The sequence below is a fragment of the Argiope bruennichi genome, chromosome 5 (genome assembly GCF_947563725.1).
Source record: "Argiope bruennichi chromosome 5, qqArgBrue1.1, whole genome shotgun sequence".
NCBI classification, from domain to species: Eukaryota; Metazoa; Arthropoda; class Arachnida; order Araneae; family Araneidae; genus Argiope; species Argiope bruennichi.
Window position 1 is genome coordinate 62,356,912 of NC_079155.1, and position 22,287 is coordinate 62,379,198.

A 22,287-nucleotide genomic window follows, 5' to 3' on the forward strand; every position below is an offset into this window, starting at 1 on the left:
TTTTAGTATATTTTCTGACGCAAACAACATAAAGTATAATTCTTTACATCATTTGTTACGTTATTGTTCTTTACGTCACATGTTGCCAATAACATTCAAACGCTGTTTATGGGAATTTTGTAACTATGAAGATAACATTCCAATAAAAAAAGGTATTGCCATTAGAAATTACGAAAACTTATCAAAAAGTTAATGAATAATGGTTCTTCATATTATCATTGTTTAAATATCTTAAAATATCTACATCCAAAATTTCCTTTTATTTTCTTAAAGAATACAATTACTAAGAACCTAAAATCAGCCGATTCTCCAACAATATTGTTTTCTTTTTTTTTTTTTTTTTGAATTTCCAATTAAATATTTTATATAGATTAATCTCAATTGCTTCTTCAGCAAAGTATTTCTAAATGTGATAGACTAGTAAAACAAATATTTAAGACAAATTTTGATAGATATATAACACATACTACTTTTAAAATCTTACGCCGTTCTTATATTATGCAATGCATCTAATTTTCCGTCATCTTGCCTATAATTTGAACTTTAATTTGAAAAATGGTTGTGGTGGAATTTCGACCTGTACAAAACTTTCTTGCTAAAGCTAACATTTTTACTTTAAAATATAAGAGCGGAAAGAGAATAATTCAACTTCGAAGTTTTGTATGCAATGCAGAATATATTTAAGGAATTATGTAATATATCAGAAAATTAATCAGTAATAGTTTCTTCGATTTAAAAAAATCGGTGTATTTTAATAAGAAAATAAAACGTCCAGCTAAAAGAGAAATAATATAAAGGTGTTTAAAAAATGATCGAATTTTTTAAAAAAATTCATCGTTGCTTTTTTCTGAAGCTAAACCTTAGATGTATTCCAAACAAACTTCAAAAAGTGCCTTAAAAGCATACTTTAAATAAAAATTAAATTATTGTGGGAAATTAAGTCATAACTTCATATCTCATTATCAACAATGAAAGAAAAAGTCAAGATGAAATATTTCTTCCAATAAATAAAATAATTTGAGTTTCTTCACAACAGTGAAATACTTTGATGTAAGATATTTTTTTCATTTTTTTTCTGAAATTAAATTAATTTTAAAAGCATAATTTATTAAATTTTAAGATAATATAAGAATCACTTTGTGCCATGATAATTTCGAAAGTTATGGCGAAAAAAGGCTAAAATTTCACTTAATTTTTAATTAATTAAAATTTTCAAAAAACCATTCCGAGCTTTTATATTCTCATTGACCAATATGTGTGAAATATTACTTATCTCTTGGTCTAACGACTCTTTTTCTATGAAGTGCCAACACATAAATGCAAAATGAGAAAGAAATATTCAACATTATTATTAGTATATTGTTTCGGAAATATTCAAATTTGTATTCGAAATTCATCCGGTGAGTAAACTGTGGAAATTTCAATGGATTCAATAACAAATAAAGATGCTATATTCTGCACTAAAACACTGTATTCATATAACAAAACACAGACGGAAGCGAACACAAAAACAAACAACCGTAATAGAATAAAGCACTCAGAGAGATTCCGCTCAGATGACTACGCTCTATCTACGCTTTTTATAATTTCCATGACAGACCACAAAAGCTTTTGGAAAGATATCGTATCTTCGCTTCTAATCAAGACATCACCAAAATTTCAATAGTTCTTTCACTTTTGTCACCAAATTTGTTTCCAACGCCGTGGGCATCCATTCAGCATCTGTAAGAGCTATCTATCTGTCTATCTTCCTTATTATAAAACAAACTGCACAGAGAAAAAATATTGCAAATTTTTAAACACACACACACACACACACACACACACACACACATATATATATATATATATATATATATATATATATATATATATATATAGATAGATAGATAGATAGATAGATAGATAAAGATAGAGATATAGAGTGAACGGTAAAACCATTTAATCATTTTAATTCAAAACGGTGCATGCATTTTCAGATCCCCCACCACCACCAAGTGGACTTTTCAGATTTTTTTCTTTCTCCCCCCCCCCCCTTTATTGCTTAAATTTTAACTCACTGTTGCTTAACTCGGAAAAACTGTATGATAATACCAAAGATACATTTTTCAATTTTAGCACGAACCGTCTTTTAAAATATAGAAAGTTCATAATTTTAATCGCAAATATCAGCGACAATTTTGTAAATAATTGCATGAAACTTTTCCCTGGGATTTCATTATGATGCAGCAACATTTTTCTAACTGAACTTTTTGGTCAATCTGCTTTATTTTTTGAGTTATTTTTGTAACATATTTTTCTAAGGTTATAACGCTGGAGTTGTTCAATTAACCTTAAATAAATTCAGCACAGTCATTTTACTGTAGGTAGACAATACTTCCCTAGCTATACGAGACACCATTTTGAATATAAAGGGCTTAACATCAATTTACCAATCATCCTGTGTATATACATATATATAATATAAAATCATCCTATGACATTCATGACTAAACGTTCTTTGACGACTAACTTCACTAAGGATACTCCAAGTTCTCATGTAAAAATGACTTTTTTTCTGTAAACTTTATCCTTAAAGTTTATTCTATGATTTTTAAAACACTATGTATACATTTAGTGATCACAAAAATGAGATATAAACAATTACTATTTTTGCTACATGACGTTGGAAGCAATATTTCAAAATTAATTTCTTCCATGCTTAAAAAAATAAAAAAATATAAAAAACTTCAAAGTGAAATACCGTTTATAAGATAATCAGACCTGAAGCTGAATAGTATATTTATGAAAATTAATTTTGATATATTAAAATCAATAAAATTGCGTTTTCTTACTTACTGCAAAACGCTGGATCCTTATTTTTGCGAATTTCTAGCAAGTAGCCATCAATATAATCTCGTATGTTGTCTTCGTCGAAAGTTTCCTCGTGTTTTGCAATTTCTTTCCTGTATAATAAATTTATATTAATCAAAATTTAAAATATTTTGTAAAACTTTTTGTTTCCGACAGTAAAATTTAAAATTAATGAATGCTACCCATTATTCTCGAGATTTTTTAAATAATAAAAATTTTCTTCATAAAAAAAATTAATTTTTTTTTAAATATGCATTTGCCTTAAAGGCAATTTAATAATTGAACATATTTTAGCTCTTTTCTTTAACATATTTTAATGCTTATAAATTGGGTGTTTTTAATGATGATAAATTCTTATAGTTTAACTATGTTGGATTTAAATTCCATTGGGCCAAACGAAAAAATGATTGAATGATATGTCAACTTCTATTGATTCTTATTGTTTTAATGATTGTATTTCAAGCAAAGTAAATCATGGGTATGATTAATAGTAAAAACTGAATTCCAGTAATTTCAATAATTTGATACAACTTCTACTCAAAAAAAGAAACTTTTTTAAAATTGAGTTGCTGCAACAATCACGACGAAGAAACAATATTTAAGTCATTCAGTTAATGGATGTTTACTGATTTTTAAATAAATTAATTTGATCGAAATTGTTTCCATTGTAAGTTAAAATATAATTGGGACATTACTGATGAGGAACGAAATGAAAGTATAATATCAGTCACAAGTGACTTACATGGCCCGAACGGTAAATTCAGTGTCAGTTACTGGTAACTAAAGCTTAACGTATTAATTTTGTCATTATTCTTTGGCATTGCAAAAAGATTTTTAAAAAACTCATCTCACCGAGCAAACTCCTTCATTTTTCGCAACAGATAATCCATTCTTCCTTCCTTTCCGAATTGGAAAAACTCGAACACTTTCCGGACCCAGGGAAAGAAGAACTGCCAGGCCGCCGCTCCAGCTTCAGCCGCAGATTCGTTGATGACTCGGTCTAAAAAGATCCTGTCCGGATCGTCGTATTTCATCCGTCTTCCATAAATGAGAGAAGCAATGTTGTTTGACATGCTGGGAGCCAGTATAGGTCGGACGAACATTGGCTGACCCTTGGATTCTGAAAAGTGTTCCAACACCTCATCGAGTTCCTCCTAGAAATGTTTCAGTTTTTTTTTTTAAAAGTACAATATGGAATATAAAATTTTTATACCACTAGAGAACCTTTTCCTTACAGATGATTCAAAGGTTGTACTAAATTCCTTCTCTCCTCAATACACAAGACTGATATGCATATCTCATTATTAACGCTTCATTAATGCATTTCTTAATTGAAAACAATCTTTACACTTCTATGGTCACCCTTTGAATACTTTTACTGTCACTTTCTGTTGCATCGCCATACATGGTAAATAGATATCATACCGACACGACCCACTCGCATTAGGGCTTGGGGTAACGAATGAGTCGGTAGAGAGAACATTAGCCAGCCATCACACTAGGAAGCTGCCAGCATAGCTTTACCTATAGGTAAACGGGATGATGAGGTGGAAAATCAGTGATTGACCATCTTGTGGCTAGGGGCCAGTTGCCTTGAAGAGGATGTCAGTTTGGTGAATCGGTCAGTGTTATGGGCGGATATGCTAAAGACAGCAATCGGCTACAACAAATCCTGTCGATACTGCTACGTTCAGTGGTGGCGGGGTGGCCGGCTGTACACAAGAATAAGAAGCCCAACTTCATCGGGAAGGAGGAACATAGAGATCCTCCAGTGAAGTGCCAAGGCACCAAGAGGTATCACTAAGTCTGTCGTTGCTCCTCCCGTGCAGTTTATTAACTTTTTTAAAAAATTACAAAACAGCAGCACTTATTAATTACGAATTAACCCTTTAAAGGGCCATTTTTTTCTAGTCATATTATGTTTAAATATTTTTAGGCTTGAAATTAGAATAAGAAAAGGGATTCATTTAGCTTATTAGATAAATTTAATTTGATTAATTAATTAATTTGGTTAATTACTAATAATTAAGTAACAAATCAAGACACATCATTTTGTGTGAGATAAAGAACTGAAGCATTTAAGTTTGTGTCTTTCTAAAAAAATTTGTCAGAACTTATGCCAACCTACATAATTTCATACAAAGATTGATAAATTTGGTGGGAAGCATACTTCCCACGGCCTTAGAAAGGATTTTTGACTGTTTGATTCACACCAATGGGAAGGAAGATTGTGTCTTTTGCACAGCTCATCTCACGGCTGTGGAAAGATAGACACACGCCTGTGGGTTGAGACTTGTATAATAGAAGATTTTTCTGCTCAATGGTATGGGTCAAACAGTTGTAAAGCACTGTACATGTGATGCTCATGGTATGCCTTGATTTCTGAATGGGAGAGTTTCAGGTTAGAGATCCCAATTCCAATAATACTCCTCCGTATGCATGGACTTAATGCATGGTAACTTTGATGTTGTGAATCAAATATTATTTCGCTAGCAAAGTGCGGAAATCTGGAATGGAGAGATATGCTCAAATGTTTCCCTCGTTTTCTAAAAAAAAGTTCAAATGCATGAGGTCCATCACAGAAGGGGCCTAGTGTTGTTTCAAAAACAAGATGTTAAAAAAACTAAACTAAATCACGCATATAATGGTTAGATAAAAAAAAAACTCGTAAATAAAAGGAATGACTAATATCATGTTTCATTAACCTAAAATAAGAGAAAGATGAAACACTTTCTATATTTTTAAAAAGAAAGAAAGAAACACAGCTTAAAGAGAATATTTAATAATTTGTACAATGTTAATCGGAAAATTAAACATGTCTCGCGACAGCTGTTTTATTGACACAAGTTCTTGCGTTGCGCCATTACTTCAACTTGAAATGCACTACATTTTCGTACCTTCATTTTCTACTGTAAAAAATATGTCATACCTCTTCGTTGAAGGTCAACTGAAGCTTGATTTTTATTAAATTAAACCAGAAATCCCCACATCCAGGTATTTCCGCCATGGAGTTATTCCGTAGGGAATAACCCCATGCTAGGTCGTTTTGAAAAGCTCGCGAAAGCTTTTTTCATCATCTACTTCAGTTTTTTTTATTAAAAATATCAATTCACTAAAATTTGATGAACATTAATTTTAAATTGATTTTTTCTCTTCTATTTGTCACTAGTTGATACTCCATTTTGTGTAATACATATAGATAATCACTAGATAATTTGTGAAGGAATAATAAACAGCCGAATTCCCAAGTGTTATCAAAGACAACGAATTGATGAATTGGTTATATTTGAAACAAAATAACGTAAAAACTGATTTATTATGATGTATTTCTCAAATTCGCGTGTAACCGCCTTTAATTAATTTTATGAACAGTTCAAACAATTGATCATTTCATCCATTAGTACTTATATCTACATATTACATACACGCGTTTTTTGTGTGTGTATGCATACAACTTTTGTATGTATGCAATAAAACAAAATATTTTTATCTTACTCTTATCATTTCATCCAGCTTTGATTTTCCAAATCCCAAATCCCTCAGAAGGCGAAGCGAAAATCTCCTTTGGTCTCTCCAGGGCATTCCATTAATCGCTTGGGTTCCTAAATTACGTTAAAATATTTTAGCAAAAGATCAAGTAAAAACTATGTTTAATTTAAGGACTTCTACGATTAGTTCTGTAGAATCAGCGCAATGATACAATTATCCGTTAAACCGTCCGTTTTGTAATCTTTCAAACCATTTCTAAATTTAACAGTGCCTTCAAACCATACTGACATATTTATTTAAACCTACCTTCTAATTAAAAATAGTATTAAATAAACTCAGATAAACTATCAGTCAGACTGATACAGCGATAATTTTATTTAAAGATACGAAGGTACATTCACACAAGCCCAAATACTGTGTGCATTTGTTATATTTCTGCTGTCGTCTCCTTAAGTCCTAATATGACCAACTGAGACAACGTAGTTGGAACAATGGCAAGTAGTTGTCCTGACTGAACAACTATTTGACATTGTTCCATAGGGATCACAGAATCTTCTTGAGGTAGGCGTGGCTTTCTATTGGACCGCAGTAAACGCTATTTAACAGCTAAGGCAGTTCTGATTACCTAAAACCTATTGCCTCTAACCTAATTACCTAAAACCTCTGATTACCTATGGCAGGCAGTGAATCTCAAAGAGTCTGCTTTCGTAAAATATTTTCCTTCTTTTATGCAAACGATTAAAAAAAGAAGCAAATAATATAGCAATTACTAAAATCAATCAAGGAATTTAAATAATTTTAATTATTTGTATCATTTCTCATTTAGGATCAGATAGGGTGTTTGGAACCGGTGACTGCTGTGCGGAAATTAGCAGTTTTAGCAGATAGAAATACGTGCTTCGGTTAAAGTACTGAAGAAGAAGACTTTCTAGGATTTTGAAATATTATCTTATACGGTTTGTTTATTTCAATTGAACTGTGTTAAAAAAAAGTGAGACCAATATTTTCTTTTTAAGTTTCATTTTTAAGCAATTTATAAGTAATGTATGTTGTTAAGTTATATATTTCTTGGATTTAAATAACAATTATAAGAAAAATTTAGATTTTTTTTTTCCTTTTTGACGATTTTCTCCAACAGTTTACATCGCTGTGTAAATAGAAGCGGGTGTATTATATTTCATTCTGTTAATAATGCTTATTCTTTTATTTCATACTAACAACTGATATTTAAAAAAAAAAATTTAAGCTGTGATCAACAGGCATATTATTTTTCACGCATAAATTGGTTATTGATGATAATTTGAAGCCGTTTGACGTCAATATGGAAAAAAAATGGATGTGACGGGTTTGAGGATCATCAATATGACTAAATAAAAAACTTGTTTAGTATTGATCAATTTGTGATTTTTGAGAGTAAGACATAAACTGTACTTCCGCATCTTATCTTCGAAGTAGACGGTAGGTACAGGTAATATAAATGTCGAAGGAAAATTAGTTAAATCATGGATTGAACTTTTTATTTAAAATGGGAGTCTCTACTTCCTTCTATTAGATCGAATTAACAACTTTTATTAATTTTAATGTGTGTTTTTAAGACTTAGATATTTCCTTATTGTTTGTTATAATATTTTGTCATTTCTGTTTCATAAAGTTTGATTTCTTAAAATTAGAGAAATAATAATTGTGTTAATCCATATTGAAAATATTAAATAATATTCTCTTCGAATCAACTCATTAATATGATCAGAAGTGGAGCACATGTTTCCAATTATTTTATAGCTTCTGGGATTATTACAAATATTCTTGTAAGTAAAGCTAGTTAATTAATAAAATATTTTGAAAAACGGTGCATTGCTTAAAGAGTTTTCTTTGTTACGGGAGAGGGGGGTGGTATAATTAGATTCCGAGAATCCTGCGATTGTGAGAGAACTTTTTTCAAAGTTTTGACCCACATTGAATGTACAAGGAAGTAGTGTTTTGAAGAATTTCTCCCAAAAAAGGTGGAAAACATGAGGCAGGTGACTTCTAATGGCGTATTTAAAGGTTATGAGTTATCATATGAAATGAAAATTGATAAAATCAATTCTGCTGTTCTGGCTAAAATTTGGTTTTGTCGATTCATTTGTTTGGATTTCGCCAGTTTTTATCTCACATAAAAGGTCATAACCCTTAGGTACATCATAAATGGTCATCTGTCCAGCAACTCAATCTTCAAAATCTCCGTTTTCGCAAAATAAAATTTTCACTGGGCTCCCGGCCTTAACACCTGGGCGATTTGGCCTATTTCATTTGCTAATTAATTCCTCCACTTTGCAAGTATAACTAACCCTTTAGAATGCATTTTTTACTGTGCATATAATAATTTTTTTCCAAATAATTTTTTCATTTATTGTGATAAAACGCTGTTCCCCAGAGTTGGTTAGTATGGTTAGACTAATATTATTGAGAAAGTGGTTTTATGATATAGCCTTCATCTAAACATCTATGAATAGAGAACCTATTATTTTTCCTTAAGCCAATGGTAAATATAATCCAAAAGATGAAGCCATTTATTAAAAAAATACTTAAATCTATAATTTTTTAATGAAATAAAGAAAGCATTACGGTCAGTTTCTTTGTTGGCTTTGAATGCTGAATTAGGCGGTCTTCCCATAAAGGCATCCTGAAGGAAGGCGTCTCTGGATGACTGGAAATCATTCAGGATTATCACATTTTCGCTTCCTAATTTCAAGCTACAAAAAAATTAAATTATGAATGATAGCACAAAAAAACTTGATATTATGATACATACATTTTGAGATATTATTTTCGTAAAATATTGTATAACCCATGGAAATATTCTCTCCTCAACCTTTTGCATATCTTTGATATGGCTCATGCTGTGTTTAATTTCGTCTTGTAGTCAATGCACATTTTGTTTTCCTTCGGATTAGGTGAAAATTTCGAGACAAATCTACCAGGGGCGTCTACTCCAACGAAGCAAGTAAAGCAGTACTTCGGTAAGAAATTTTCTCAAATATTATCTGGTATGTTTTAATTTCTTTCTTTTCCGAAACTTTCTTAGAAAGATTGTGTTTTCTGTGTCGACCTCGCTTGAAATAAAATGGACCCAACGAGTAAAGTTCCTCATATCAGAGTGCTATAAAAATATACTTGAACTTATTCAAAACAAAATCAAATAACGATTTATTTTTAAACCATTAAATTTAGGATTTTTTTCATGTTCTTAAATTTGTTTCTTGACCTGTGTGATCTTATTTTTTTTAAACAATCAATTTTATAAAAGTACAGAGAGAGAGAGAAGGTATGTGGTGAATAGCATATAAGCCAGTTAACAACTAGGCTACAAGAGCATATGCCTTTGTATCCTGGTTATGTTACTGGACTGCGAACCACAAAGTCTCGGGTTCTATCCTCACGCATCTCAATCCACTAAAATTGGTGAAGGTACATTTAGTCACCTCTTGCAGGGACCACCGTTTGTTTTGTAGAGGAATAGTTTCCCTTTCCTCTTTGTCGTAAGCCTCCATAGCATAAAAAATTTGAATGGTCCTCTCGGCTAGGCCATGCACATAAGAAGAGGTTTTTTTACTTCTAACATACTATTTATAATGTTTTATTTATATCGTTTAAAAAAAAGTAAAGGATTTTGCGATTCTTTGCAAGGGCAAGTTCTTTTGTTTCTCTCTCACTCATACCTCCTGGGAGGGGAAAGGATCTCATACTATCTTACAGGTAAAACCGTCCTCGCCGTCAGTCATCATCTGTTGTAATTCATTAATACCTTCGAACGGCAATATTTGTGTTCGAAAAAAGACCTGATGGTTTTATGAGTGAACCGAATAATTCGCCTAATTTTAAAACGCTTTAAATTCTAATTTGTAGGCAATTCGATTTTTTCTCCATGAACTTCTTATTAATATAAAGTTAAAATAAGCTGGTACACTGGTCAATTAGCATCTTTTGTAATTCGAAGATGACTTCGAATGACAATATTTGTGAAAAAAAAAGGGATTCAAAAAAAGGACGAACCCTAATAAATTTATGAATGAATTGGATAATTTGGATAACTTAAAAGTTTTTGATTCTAATTCGTCGACAATTCGAATTTTTCCCCGTGCATTTCTTATTAATATAATGTTAAAATATTGCCAATAAGACTTATTTATTTTGTTTAAAGTCAAGTCTATAAATCATATACGTTTTTAATTGAGATTTTCATTAATACATATAGCTGTACTTTAAACCCACAATGATCAGTGAAATAACTTTTCAAGGCTCCCTAATTCTCTCGTACATTTAATTGCTGTCCAGTGGATCTAATAAAAAATTTCCTTATTATAATAATTATTATAAAATTACCAATAAGAATTTTATGTTAATAAAATCTAATTTTAAATTGATAAGATTTTATATATTAATTCTAATAAGAATTTTGATTCAAATCTAGAAAATATTTGTGAGTCATGCATTTGATATGCAATATAGTATCTCTTTCTAAAGTAATTTATAATGGAATTATTAATGGACGTAATAAACGAAATGTCTATCTTCGTAATGAAATTTTCATCCATTTCTTGAAGTGGAGAACTTTGAAAATGTATCCACATTTTTATTCCCTATGACTATACACAATTTATTAGTTGAAAATACTAAACGGGGTTAGCAAAACATCATTCAGTATGTGATGAAACCGAAAATTACGAAGATTCTATTAAAGCTAGTACTAAGTTTATAAATAAAGGATTACTGCTCGAAAAAAAATTGTTTTACATAATGGTTTGCAAAACATGTTCACTGATTAGATATGGAATTCTTATTGAAATCAGTTTATTATACCTAAAAACATTTTTCTTATCAGCAAATGTCTGATAAAAAATTTTGATATGTTTTTTGAAGTGGTTGAGAAGAATCAAGTTATTTAATCGAATACAATCTTTCAATCTTTCAAATTGATGTAGGGAAAAAAAAAAAAAAAAAAAAAGAACGGAATGCTAAGTGTAGGTTTTCTGAAATTGTCACTGAGAATATGGCTAACCTTTATTTCGTTGTTCATTTGTTAATCTAATCAAATTGTACTTTAAATGGAAAAAATAGATTGCTGTTTTATTATATAGATTCTTGATTTCCAAAACAGGCCTCTAAGTTTGCACTGGACATGTTACTAGATAAGATGGAAGAAGGGGGAGTTAAAACATTGGTTTTTCGCATTTTATAAAAAAATTTATTAATGTAAGTGAAAATTTCCATAAAAAAATTGTAGATATTTTAAGACCTACTAATTGAGGAATCAAACGTTTAATTTAGAAAAAATAAGTTTTTCAAAGTAAAAATTTGAAAAAATATTTTGATTTTTTTTTTAATTTGAAATTTTTTTCAAAATTCCATTTAAAGTATGTATTTCGTAGAGGGAAATATCTAATATGAATTTCAATTTCATACTTCATTATTTTCTGAAAATTTTGATCTTATCGAAAAAAACAAGGTCACTAGTCTATAAATACTTTTCAAAGAGTCACAATTCGTGGCCTTGAAAAAAATCATATGTAAAAAATATTTTTTCTGCGATTTCAGATAGTATTATTTATAATTGCCGATTTTCAGAAAAAAAGTGGTGAAAATTAAATTTGAAATTAACATTTTGTCTTAATTAAGAATCCTGAAAGCATTTTCCGATGAACGTTATGCTCTAAATTCAAACAAATAGGCAAGTACTTGTAGACATTTTCGAAACGATAGATTTGAATATTTCACAAAATAATGAAGATATCGATCTGAAAATTTTACCGATTATTTCTTTCTATGCAACACGCAATTAAGAAAACCAAAAGTTTTTATAGAATTTTAAAAAGTTAAAAATACTTTTTTTTTTTCAAATTTACTCCACAGCTATTTAAGCTATCATAGCATTCGATATTTCCTTTTGTAAGTTTTTTTTAAATTCCAAATATTTTTTCAATTCGAAGCTTCCCTCTCTGGTTAATAACTTGATATTTAAAAGCGAAAATGCCATTTTAAAATTTCTATATCCTCTCATCCCCTTGCCAAGCAGCATCCTAATTCAAACTCAGATGCCCGTTTTTTGATAGAAAACTCAATTTAAATAACTTAAATTTCCTTTATGCACTTTCTCACATTTTTTACAGGTGTTTTTTTTTTATTATTATTATAATTCAATTGGATTATTCCTACTATTAAGGTTTAGTTTAGTTTAGTTTAGTTATATTAACGTCCCGTTGTAAAGCAGCACTAGGGCTATTTTGGGACGGTCCTCGTAATTTTGAACCACAGTCAGATGACGAGGACGACACCTGAGCTGGCATCCCCCTCTCCACACCGTACCACACCACACCAGCAGAATCCGTTTGGTCTGACGGATTTAACGTGCAACAGACCCCCTTGCACGACGATTCTTCGGGTCACGAACCTGAAACCTTAGGCTGACAAGCCGAGACCTTACACCAGGCCACCGCGTCCTTCCTACTATTAAGGAAAGTGAGAGCGCGCATGTGTGCGATTGTTTTGACAGACAGGGCATAAGATTAGCAAATTTGTTACAAAAATACTTTGGATGTTAAAATGGTTACTACGGGAAAACATTTTAAAAACTTTCAATTAATTAATTATTAATTTGAATATTTTGAAAATAATTCCGGAATATATTGCAGCAATTCGCGATTATATTTATACATATTCCCGAATACCAAAATTTTTTATATCATCTTAAAATTTTAAAAATTATTCTTTCAATGTTATTAATTTGGTTGTCGGGCAATTTTTCCTCTCCTGCTCCCCCAAATTTAAGAAATTTAAGAAAATGTTTTTTTTAAACTATTACTTGTAACAATATTTATAAGTCAAAGCTACTTCACTGTTTCATTAAAGTTTCTGTATGTTTTATTTAAAAAAATAATAACATCAAATTATCCTCAAACTAGCGGTACCCGCACAGCGTTGCCCGTGGCAAGGCATCCAAGATGAAAAATTAGCTTTAAACTTAAATCTAGCCTCCACCCGATATGACATGGGCATGTCTCACAACGTCAAACAAACATAAAAATTATTTATTTAGAAATAATCAAAAATAACTACAAAACAATTTTTAGCTAACCTTTGATATACAGTCATTTGGCGTCTTGCGAGGTTGGCAATTTTTCGGTGGCACTTTTGCTACCGTTATCTGTTGCTGTCATTCGCGCCACATTTGGCTATTTCGCTAAAATTTGGCGATAAACTATTTTTTTTTAGTAAAAATGACTGTATATTAAAGCTGTTCCAGATTCACAAAAAATATACAATAGAAAAACTGTTTTAAAATTTAAAAATATACAAATAACTCATTGTGCCCATTGTTCCACACTTGTTTATCAACTCTGTACAATCTGATATGAAAATAAAATTCAGCTTGCTTCATAACATTTCTTCGTAAACTAAATTGGATGTTTTTCCTTCTGGTGCCAAGATAAAAAGATTTTGCTTGGATGTAATTTTAGAAAGTGCCACATAAAGTTGTCCATGGACTTCAATATACTAAAACCTCCCCAATAAATGCCTACAAAATGGTACGCATATCTCTAATATCAGTTAAGTATTTCTCGAGTGTTTCGAGTTCAAACATACAGACGCTTTCAGGAGACTTCATTTTATACTATGTATAGATTTTGCTTATTGGCTTAAAGAAATAGATTATTATTAATTGGCAGAATATTTCAAATGTTAAATACATTTCCTGTATATTGCTTCTTTTTTTTATTTGTATTTAATAAATTATTTCTTGAGGGTGTTTTTATACTATTTATAATTTCTTCGCTTGGCAAGAATTAAATCAGATTTTATTAGATTAATAATGATAGACGAACTAGTTGGTCACCGAAAGTGACTATTAAATCTGAAAATTTCTTGCTACTAGATTTTAGACTCGCTCTCTTAAAAACGCTTTTTTATATGTATACATAAATATATAATTGTGCTTTCGTGACTTAGAAAGTAATATATATTTTTTAAAGAATGTTAACTCACCTGAAAACTGGTCCATATTTTTTTTCCAGCCTTGAAAACTCCAAATGAGGTTTAGAAGTGATAAAAGGAAGATAACCCACAATGGGCAATCCTGTAGGACCTGGCGGCGTCCTGTCATTTCTCTTTTGCAGTGCCCAGAAAATGAGCAGCCCTATTATGCATGCCAAAATGGTGAGCGTAAGAATTTCCATGCCTGCCTCTCTCAATGAACATTCCTGTTACAATGCTTAAATAAATTCGACACGCGCTGCTGATAATATCAGAATATAAATAGATAACTAATTTTATCCGCTGAAGGTTACTAACTGATAAGTTTTCAGTTGACAATCACACTTCAAAACCGCAATATTGTTAAGGAATTTGAAGCTTTTATCGGAAGAAAACATCGAATAGGGCGGCGACTGAGTCACTTACGTAACTGTTACGTAAATCATTATAAAACACAAGGAAGTCGGGAGTTAAGATTCGTATTTTTGTCCGCCGCAGTGAAATAACTGGGTGTATTTCATATCTACAGATTATTATCTCACAAATTTACTATTCATAATAGCTACAATTTATTTACCTACAAATTAATATCATTAATAATCTTTAATAAGGAGAATGGATGTGTGTACAATGTGTAAATATTGGCAGTCTACTAATCAGATAGTTTGAACTAGAGCTATCAAATATGATACAAATAGATATTGGAGGATAAGAAATGCAAATCGCAACTATTTTTTTTTTTTTTTTTTTTGCTGCTGCTGCTTCAATAATTTCTTAAAATATCATTACGGAAAAGAAAGAAGAAAAAAAAAGCACCAAAAATATTATTGCACATTTTTACGCTGTTTAAAAATTTAAAATTTTCTATTTTTAATGGTACCAATTTGATTGGCATGCAAAGTTTTTACTGAATTTTGCCAAGTTTTAAAAATATTTTTTGCGTAGTTTTCAACAATGGCCTTCATCATTGCTTTGAAAATCAAATTATTTTCATTGCTTTTTAGTATGCTTAATTGCACGACTTTTTCCATTGTTAAAAGTCAAGAAAGAAAGATCCCGTTTCTTATCTGCAAGAGGTATAAAATAATAATAATACCTACTTCCTTTAAGGAGTAATTAGATTACTCATAGAATTATACTTTTAATGACCCTATGTCATAGAATGCGACACCATTAAGAAAGTTCATGTGCATAATAAACATAAAATAGATATAAGATTAATAAATTAGTAGGACTTAAGGAGGCCGGTTATTAATGATTTATGATTCTTAATCCTTTAAAATTGGAAAATCAATTTTCAAATCGCTTTTAATACGCATTTTCCTCTAATGATTCGTGGAGTATGCTGCTTCCTTCAAAGAATTTCCAAATATGCATAAAAATTGCTTAATCTTTCAATATTTTAAATCAAAATATCTTTAGTTATAAACATGCATTTAATTATTCTCGAGAATATTTTATTTTGATAAAATGGTATGGATCAAAATTAATTTTTAATAAATATTTTAGCATTATATAATGTTTTTAGGCTGATATAATTTCTATATATTACTTCTTAAATAATGATTTACTATAAAAAAAATAAAATTGTAGTTAATTTTTTTCTATTTATTAAAATTTTGATTATTTTTTCCTTAAAAAACTATGAAGCATATTATGGAACAAAAAATATTTTTATAATAATGTTTAGATTTTTTTTTTCAATCAGCTTTACAGTGGTATTGATTTTATTTCTGTCCAAGTTTGTTTCTTCTTTTTCAAAGTTAAGTTTAAACACAATTAGTAAAAATTGCTTTTTTTTTGTTTTTATAATGAAATTCAAATCAATTTTATGGCTTTATCAAATCTTTTGCCCTTTGTTAAATAATAAAAAATGCTTTCTTGTATTAAAAAATTAGTTTTCCATTTTTTTTTCCAGAACTCTACAAATGAGACAAATAAAAAAAGTTTAACTAATTTGTCTCTTTAACATAAAATGGTAATAATTCATTGCAATCTGAATCTCTGTAAAATGGAGAATTTTTACTTCTATGAATACGACATGAAGAAGCACGTCAGCTAACTAATGTTAAATATATGTAAGAACATACCGACACAAAGCATTAACATTTACATTAAATACACATCATTTTTTGAATTTATTTAAAAGTAACATTAGGCTGATTTTGGGCAAACAATGTACTGAATTTTGCCAGTACATTGTTTGGCAACCAACAATGTACTGACAATTGTACCAACTATGAATTACATTTTAAACTACCGTCAGATGTAAAAGGGGGAACCTTACGTAGACATCCTCCTTCCAAAAGTTCTCTATCACACAATCATTTCTTACTTTCTAGAATGCAAAATATAGAGGAAGTATTGTAATTGTCATCTAATTAAAAAGTTAAATGAATTCATAGTTGGAAATTGAAAACTGTGTGCAATTTTCATAGCCAAATGTCAAACAGCACTATCTATAAAAATTGTTTTTGAGTTCATGCATTAAATGTACTTGAAACCAAAGGAAGTGGTTCCATCTACACAAAAAATATTGTGCATACTCCCTAATAAAAATCTTACCCCTCCCCCCTCAGGACATATAAGGTCTTGGGCAAAACCGCGAATGCCGTGTATAGCATTAGTTATAATAATAGTTATGAAATGTCAATTTTTGGTGTGAATGTAGCATTTTTATCGAATTTAATGTATTATCCTTGGCGATTATTCCGTAGCATTTAACAATATATACTATGTTTTAGTTGTGTTTAGTTTAGTTTAGTTTAATTTAGTTGTTTCAACCCGATTGAAATCAAGAGTTAACACAGAACTACAATTGTAAGCACAAAATCCAATATAAATTTTCAAATGATTTATTGAGTTTTTTTCTTTTTTTGTTATAATATTAACATACTTGTGAAAATACAGACTAACAGGAAGTCAACTCCTTGATGGATTTGTTCCCGAATGATACAGATTTTTGATGTTAAATCGGTGTACTAAATTTTTATCTATTTATCACTCGTCGTTTTATAATTATCATGTTAACTTATATTCGGACATATAGTTATTTTTTAAATGGATTTTTCTCAAAATTTGATAAAATCTCCAAATTGGTGTTAAGTCCATTAGCAATTTCATTAGTCTAACTAGGGAAAGTCTAAAATATGGAGATTCGTTGAAGTCTCGAGTTCGAATTTTTTGACAATTTTCAAATATCAAAAAATTTTCTATACTTCGTATACAAATAAAAAAGAAAGCATCTATTATATTTTACATTTTCAACTCTGCTTCTGTTAATAATCGGATTCTATTCTAATAACAGAATTCATTTTTTAAAACATATAATACATATCTACAAATGAAATTTTAGCAGATAGTGTTGTAAGATAGTGATTTTAGTTAGTAGTAAGTATATGATTTTTAAAAAAATGGAATAACTGATATTAGAAAATTTCATTACAGGTATATAATGGAATTTACGACACACAGATATCAATTTGGAAACTGTTTTATTCAACTTCAATTTTATGGCGACTGAATGCATTAAAAAACATCACTGATGATCTGCATTATAACACTTGAACTATTCCTTTCTGAAAAATTTATTCCACAATAAGGTTAAGTATTGTGTAAGTACTACAATTATAAGCAATGCATAATTTCAACAGTTCTTAAACCTATCATTTTGTAGACCTAAAAAACATTTTGTAAGTATGTCAGTTTTAGGTTTTATTTAAGATCGCAAGGACAGAAATCAATATCACTGCAACAAAATGTTGGCATTAACATTAAAATAAAATCAAAGTATACTTAAATGCTAAAAATAGGACAGGAAAAAGAAACATCACAGTTTTAAGTGGAACAGTTATGGCAACCAAAACGTATCTTTCAGTTTAATTCAACTGACATATAAAAATGTGACAAAGATAAAACGAAAATATATATGGACAGAAAGCATGGAGACAATAGAAATCTGCAAATTACTGTTTGGACCTTACTATTAGCTGTCCTACTCAGACAATTTTAAATTATTGGAAGAGAAAATAAAATAAAAGCAATTATTTTATAAATTTACATATATATACTTTAGAAAACTATATATGCCAGATGATTTTTAAATATTGATTTCTGACCAGACAACTGATTGATGAATTTCTTATTTTATTAAAATATATAAAAATAACAATCCCTATTATTTTAAAATCTTACTTTTCATTGAAAAAATGTTATATTAAAATTAATGTATTTTCTAAATATAATATTAATGCAGATTTCTAATGCAAAGACATGAAAATATGACATAACAGATAGCAAAATGAATGATATAATTTGTTAAACTATCAACATTGATTAATTGATTCTTTGATATTCATTCAAAATGTATTTATTTATCACATCATAATAATCTGCATCTGGTTTATTGAAATCATTAAAAGATTTCAACAATAATTGATAAAAGTAAACATACATAATAAAATGTATGTTTCTTGTTAACAATTATAATATACATTCAATGATATCGAAACACAACTTTTATTTTGAAAAATAAAATTACTTGTGTTAAAAAATATTCTTACAGCATCAGAAAAAAAAAATGTTTAACAAAAGCAAAAACTTAATGCACACATTACCTTACCTTAAGAAATGTACATTCAAGTTGATTTATTAAATTTAAGATATTGGAAACAATAGCAAATTAAAAGTAATTTAATAAAATGGCCAATTTATTAGACATAGAAATCATTGTCAAAATTCTCATAAACTTTTAAATTGTACATCTTTTAAAATTGAATAATTAATTCTAAGATATTTAAGAGATGAGAATTAAATGAAAAAAATGAAAGAAAAAGAATAAATAAACACTAATACATAATGAAAACTGTATGAAAATAGAACAGAACATTAATTCATTAAATGCATTACACATTCAATAAATATTTAACAAAGCATATAATTTTATCATTTCATTTATCATACATTCTGTAACAAATCATTCAGAAAGTGGGGAGAAAAATTAATACCCAGAAGAAAGGCACATAACATTGTCTAATCATATTCTCAACAATAATTATAGTCATAATTTTGTTTCTATGATTAATAACGTGCAAAAGGAATTAAATACAAGAAATAAAAAGAAAGATTTCTACTTTACTCACAAGTTTAAGCTAAATCTACAGATAGCATTCCAATACACTGCTTCATTTTCTAAATTTATTTAATACCTTATAATTAATACATTACTCTAGTATAGCTGTTGAGCCAACAAATTATTTGAGCAATTTTCTACACTCAGTCTATAGATATAAGCAAGTCTATAGATATTTTTCATTTTATATATATTCTAGTATATTCCTTCTCGTTATTTTATTTTTTACATGTTCATAGTTTTAAATTACAACATTGTCATTATCATTGCAATTCATCAAATAGAAATATTTTAAGGTAACTCCATAATCACTATTTTATTTCATTCATATACAAGAAATAAAATAAGAAAAATAGTGTGACTATGTAAATTAAGTAGATATTGTGACCTATCTCTAAGTACCTATATAATATAAATTTCATGAAAACTTTATATAATGTAACACAAGTTATTGCATACCTATTCAAGAAATAAAATGAAAAAGGATTTCAAATAACTACCAGTCACTCTAAAAACATTACTCAAATTGCAGTATCTTTCACTCTATTATCTCAAGCTTCTATAATTCCTGCTTGAATTAATTTTTCAGATCAATCTTATAACATACAACTTAATTTTTAGGGCTTAATCTTTTCATTTAACAACTAAAAGACTAAACTTTATTTTTGTTCCAATTTATCTTAAAATCTTATTTTTTATTCAAATGAAACAAATAAGTTTTCAAATATTGTTGTAATTTAATAAGATATTGAGGGCATAAGTCATTTGAGTTTATTTTGTAAGAAAGACAAATAAAAACATACCACAAAATTAACATAGAAAAATTTAAGTAATTAAAAAAAAGTTGGATAAATAAATCAAATAAGATTTATCTTGCACACCCCATTATTCACATAGCAAGAGTTAATATTCATTTAGTTTCAAAAAGTATTCCAACTTTATTGAAAGTGTAATATTAGTATTCCAATGTTATTAATGATGATTATTTCCTCATCATTTAATAAATTATCAAAATGATTAAAGTCTATAAATTGATGGGGGGGAAAAAACTGCTTCAGCAAATTTGAAATTTTTTATTATTACTTTGTATAGAGAAAAAGTAATTTTAACTTGTATCGAAATAAATTAAAATTAAAATCTAAAACTTAATTTTTTGATTTAAAAAAATTTTAGAAATATAATTTACAACTTTTTAAAATTATTAATTTACTTCTATTATTTATTGTAAAAGAATATGGAAACTAGCATTTAAGGCATTTGCATGCATTTAAAGAGATCGACAAAAAATTTTCTGAATTATAAAATTATACAATCATGAAATGTTTTATTAATTTTAAAATTAAATCTTAAAATTGCTGAAATTAATTATCATTGAAATCAGTATAAATATATTATAGTGATATTATGAGCTACCTTAAAAAAAATTTCAAAACATTTCACTGACAACTGATATGTAATATTACAAAAGCTATCAGCTATTGATCATTATATTTAAAACATAAAATATTATTAACAGAGAAAGCAGAGCCCTGTGTATAAAAATTAATTTTCCTTTCAACAACACATCACAATAAAAGAAGGCATATTAAAATATTTGTTCAATGAGTAGAAAACAGCAGTTGTTATGTTAAAGAGGTACATCTTGTGTGAATATAGCACTTGATGAGGACTTAAGTTTGCACAGGCAAATAGCTGGGTGGTTTTGCAGATAAATAAATGCTCAAATTATTAATACATTGAGATTGCAAATGACTAATTTCTTCCATGGTTGTACTAGCTTCAGGACTGCTTACCACCATCTACAAAAAGTAAATGTAAAATATTGAAATAACTTTACAAACAAAAGATAAATATCTATTAATATTTACTCTTTGATAATTTAATTTTGTTAATTATTAATTTTCAAAATATAGAAAAAGTCATTACTACCAAATTTATGCAAAGTATGTTAATAAGAATGAAATAAATAACAAATAAATACAAACTGTTAAAAAAATAACAAAATGGCTTCTAGAGACAAATGAAATACATGCTTCAGTAGTCAGTGTAAATACTGTAAAATTATGTTTTTAAATAATTTCCAGAATGCATTTTTAGTGGCTATCAAAAAAAGTAGAGTAAAGAAATAATGTAATACTTAAGGAATTCAAAAATGAATTTTCTGAATGCTGATCATAATTAGAAGGAATTATAGGACGAAAAATATTCTTACAGACAGAAAATTAATACACTTTAATGGATCACATATTGTACAGATATACAAATTGTTTGACAATAACATTAATGTTCAAGTCAAAAAATAATTTGCTATAAAATAAAACTTCATTTAAAAATAAATCTTAATCATTATAAATAAATAAAATACAACATAACTGTAAAAAAAAAAAAAAAAAAAAAAATATGAAAAGATAGTGAAAACAGAGGCAACATAAAAAAAATCTCCAATGATAGGGGGGAGCTAAATTTGTTTCCAATTTGATTTTAGAATAAAACACAATAATTAATTTTCTATTTAAATCAGGGGGATTAGATATTTAATAGAAATTTAATTATAATAAATGGTTATTTGCAAAAATTAATCATTCTGCTTTTGAAGAATAAAAACAGAGTGATTGAACCATAAAAAATCAATAACAAATCAAATTTACTGCATTGATATATTGGAAACAGATCTTCACCTTATTATTTAAATTTTGTAATAAAATAAGGGCTGAAACAAGTAAAAAATAATTATTATTAAACTTGACTATTGAATGATGCAATGAATTAATTAAATGGACATTATATGATCTAAAATCAATTTGTTT

At 28.5% G+C, this 22,287-nt stretch overlaps 2 protein-coding genes across 3 annotated transcripts in view; both read right to left on the reverse strand.

Moving 5' to 3' along the window:
• LOC129968282 (cytochrome P450 2U1-like) overlaps positions 1 to 14,762 on the reverse strand; it is a 35,253-nt gene extending 20,491 nt beyond the window's left edge. Inside the window, exons 1-5 of the mRNA XM_056082137.1 lie at positions 14,362 to 14,762; positions 8,947 to 9,074; positions 6,349 to 6,455; positions 3,706 to 4,007; positions 2,839 to 2,945 (exon numbers count right to left, since the gene is read on the reverse strand). Coding sequence (XP_055938112.1) covers positions 2,839 to 2,945; positions 3,706 to 4,007; positions 6,349 to 6,455; positions 8,947 to 9,074; positions 14,362 to 14,552 — 835 coding nt within the window. The 5' untranslated portion in view covers positions 14,553 to 14,762. The remainder of the gene's footprint in view (positions 1 to 2,838; positions 2,946 to 3,705; positions 4,008 to 6,348; positions 6,456 to 8,946; positions 9,075 to 14,361) is intronic.
• Positions 14,763 to 17,826: 3,064 nt separating this feature from the next.
• LOC129968575 (uncharacterized) overlaps positions 17,827 to 22,287 on the reverse strand; it is a 37,589-nt gene continuing 33,128 nt past the window's right edge. For both annotated transcript variants that reach the window (XM_056082600.1, XM_056082599.1), the window contains one exon: positions 17,827 to 21,279. In XM_056082600.1, the coding sequence (XP_055938575.1) occupies positions 21,151 to 21,279 (129 nt within the window). In that variant the 3' untranslated portion in view covers positions 17,827 to 21,150. The remainder of the gene's footprint in view (positions 21,280 to 22,287) is intronic.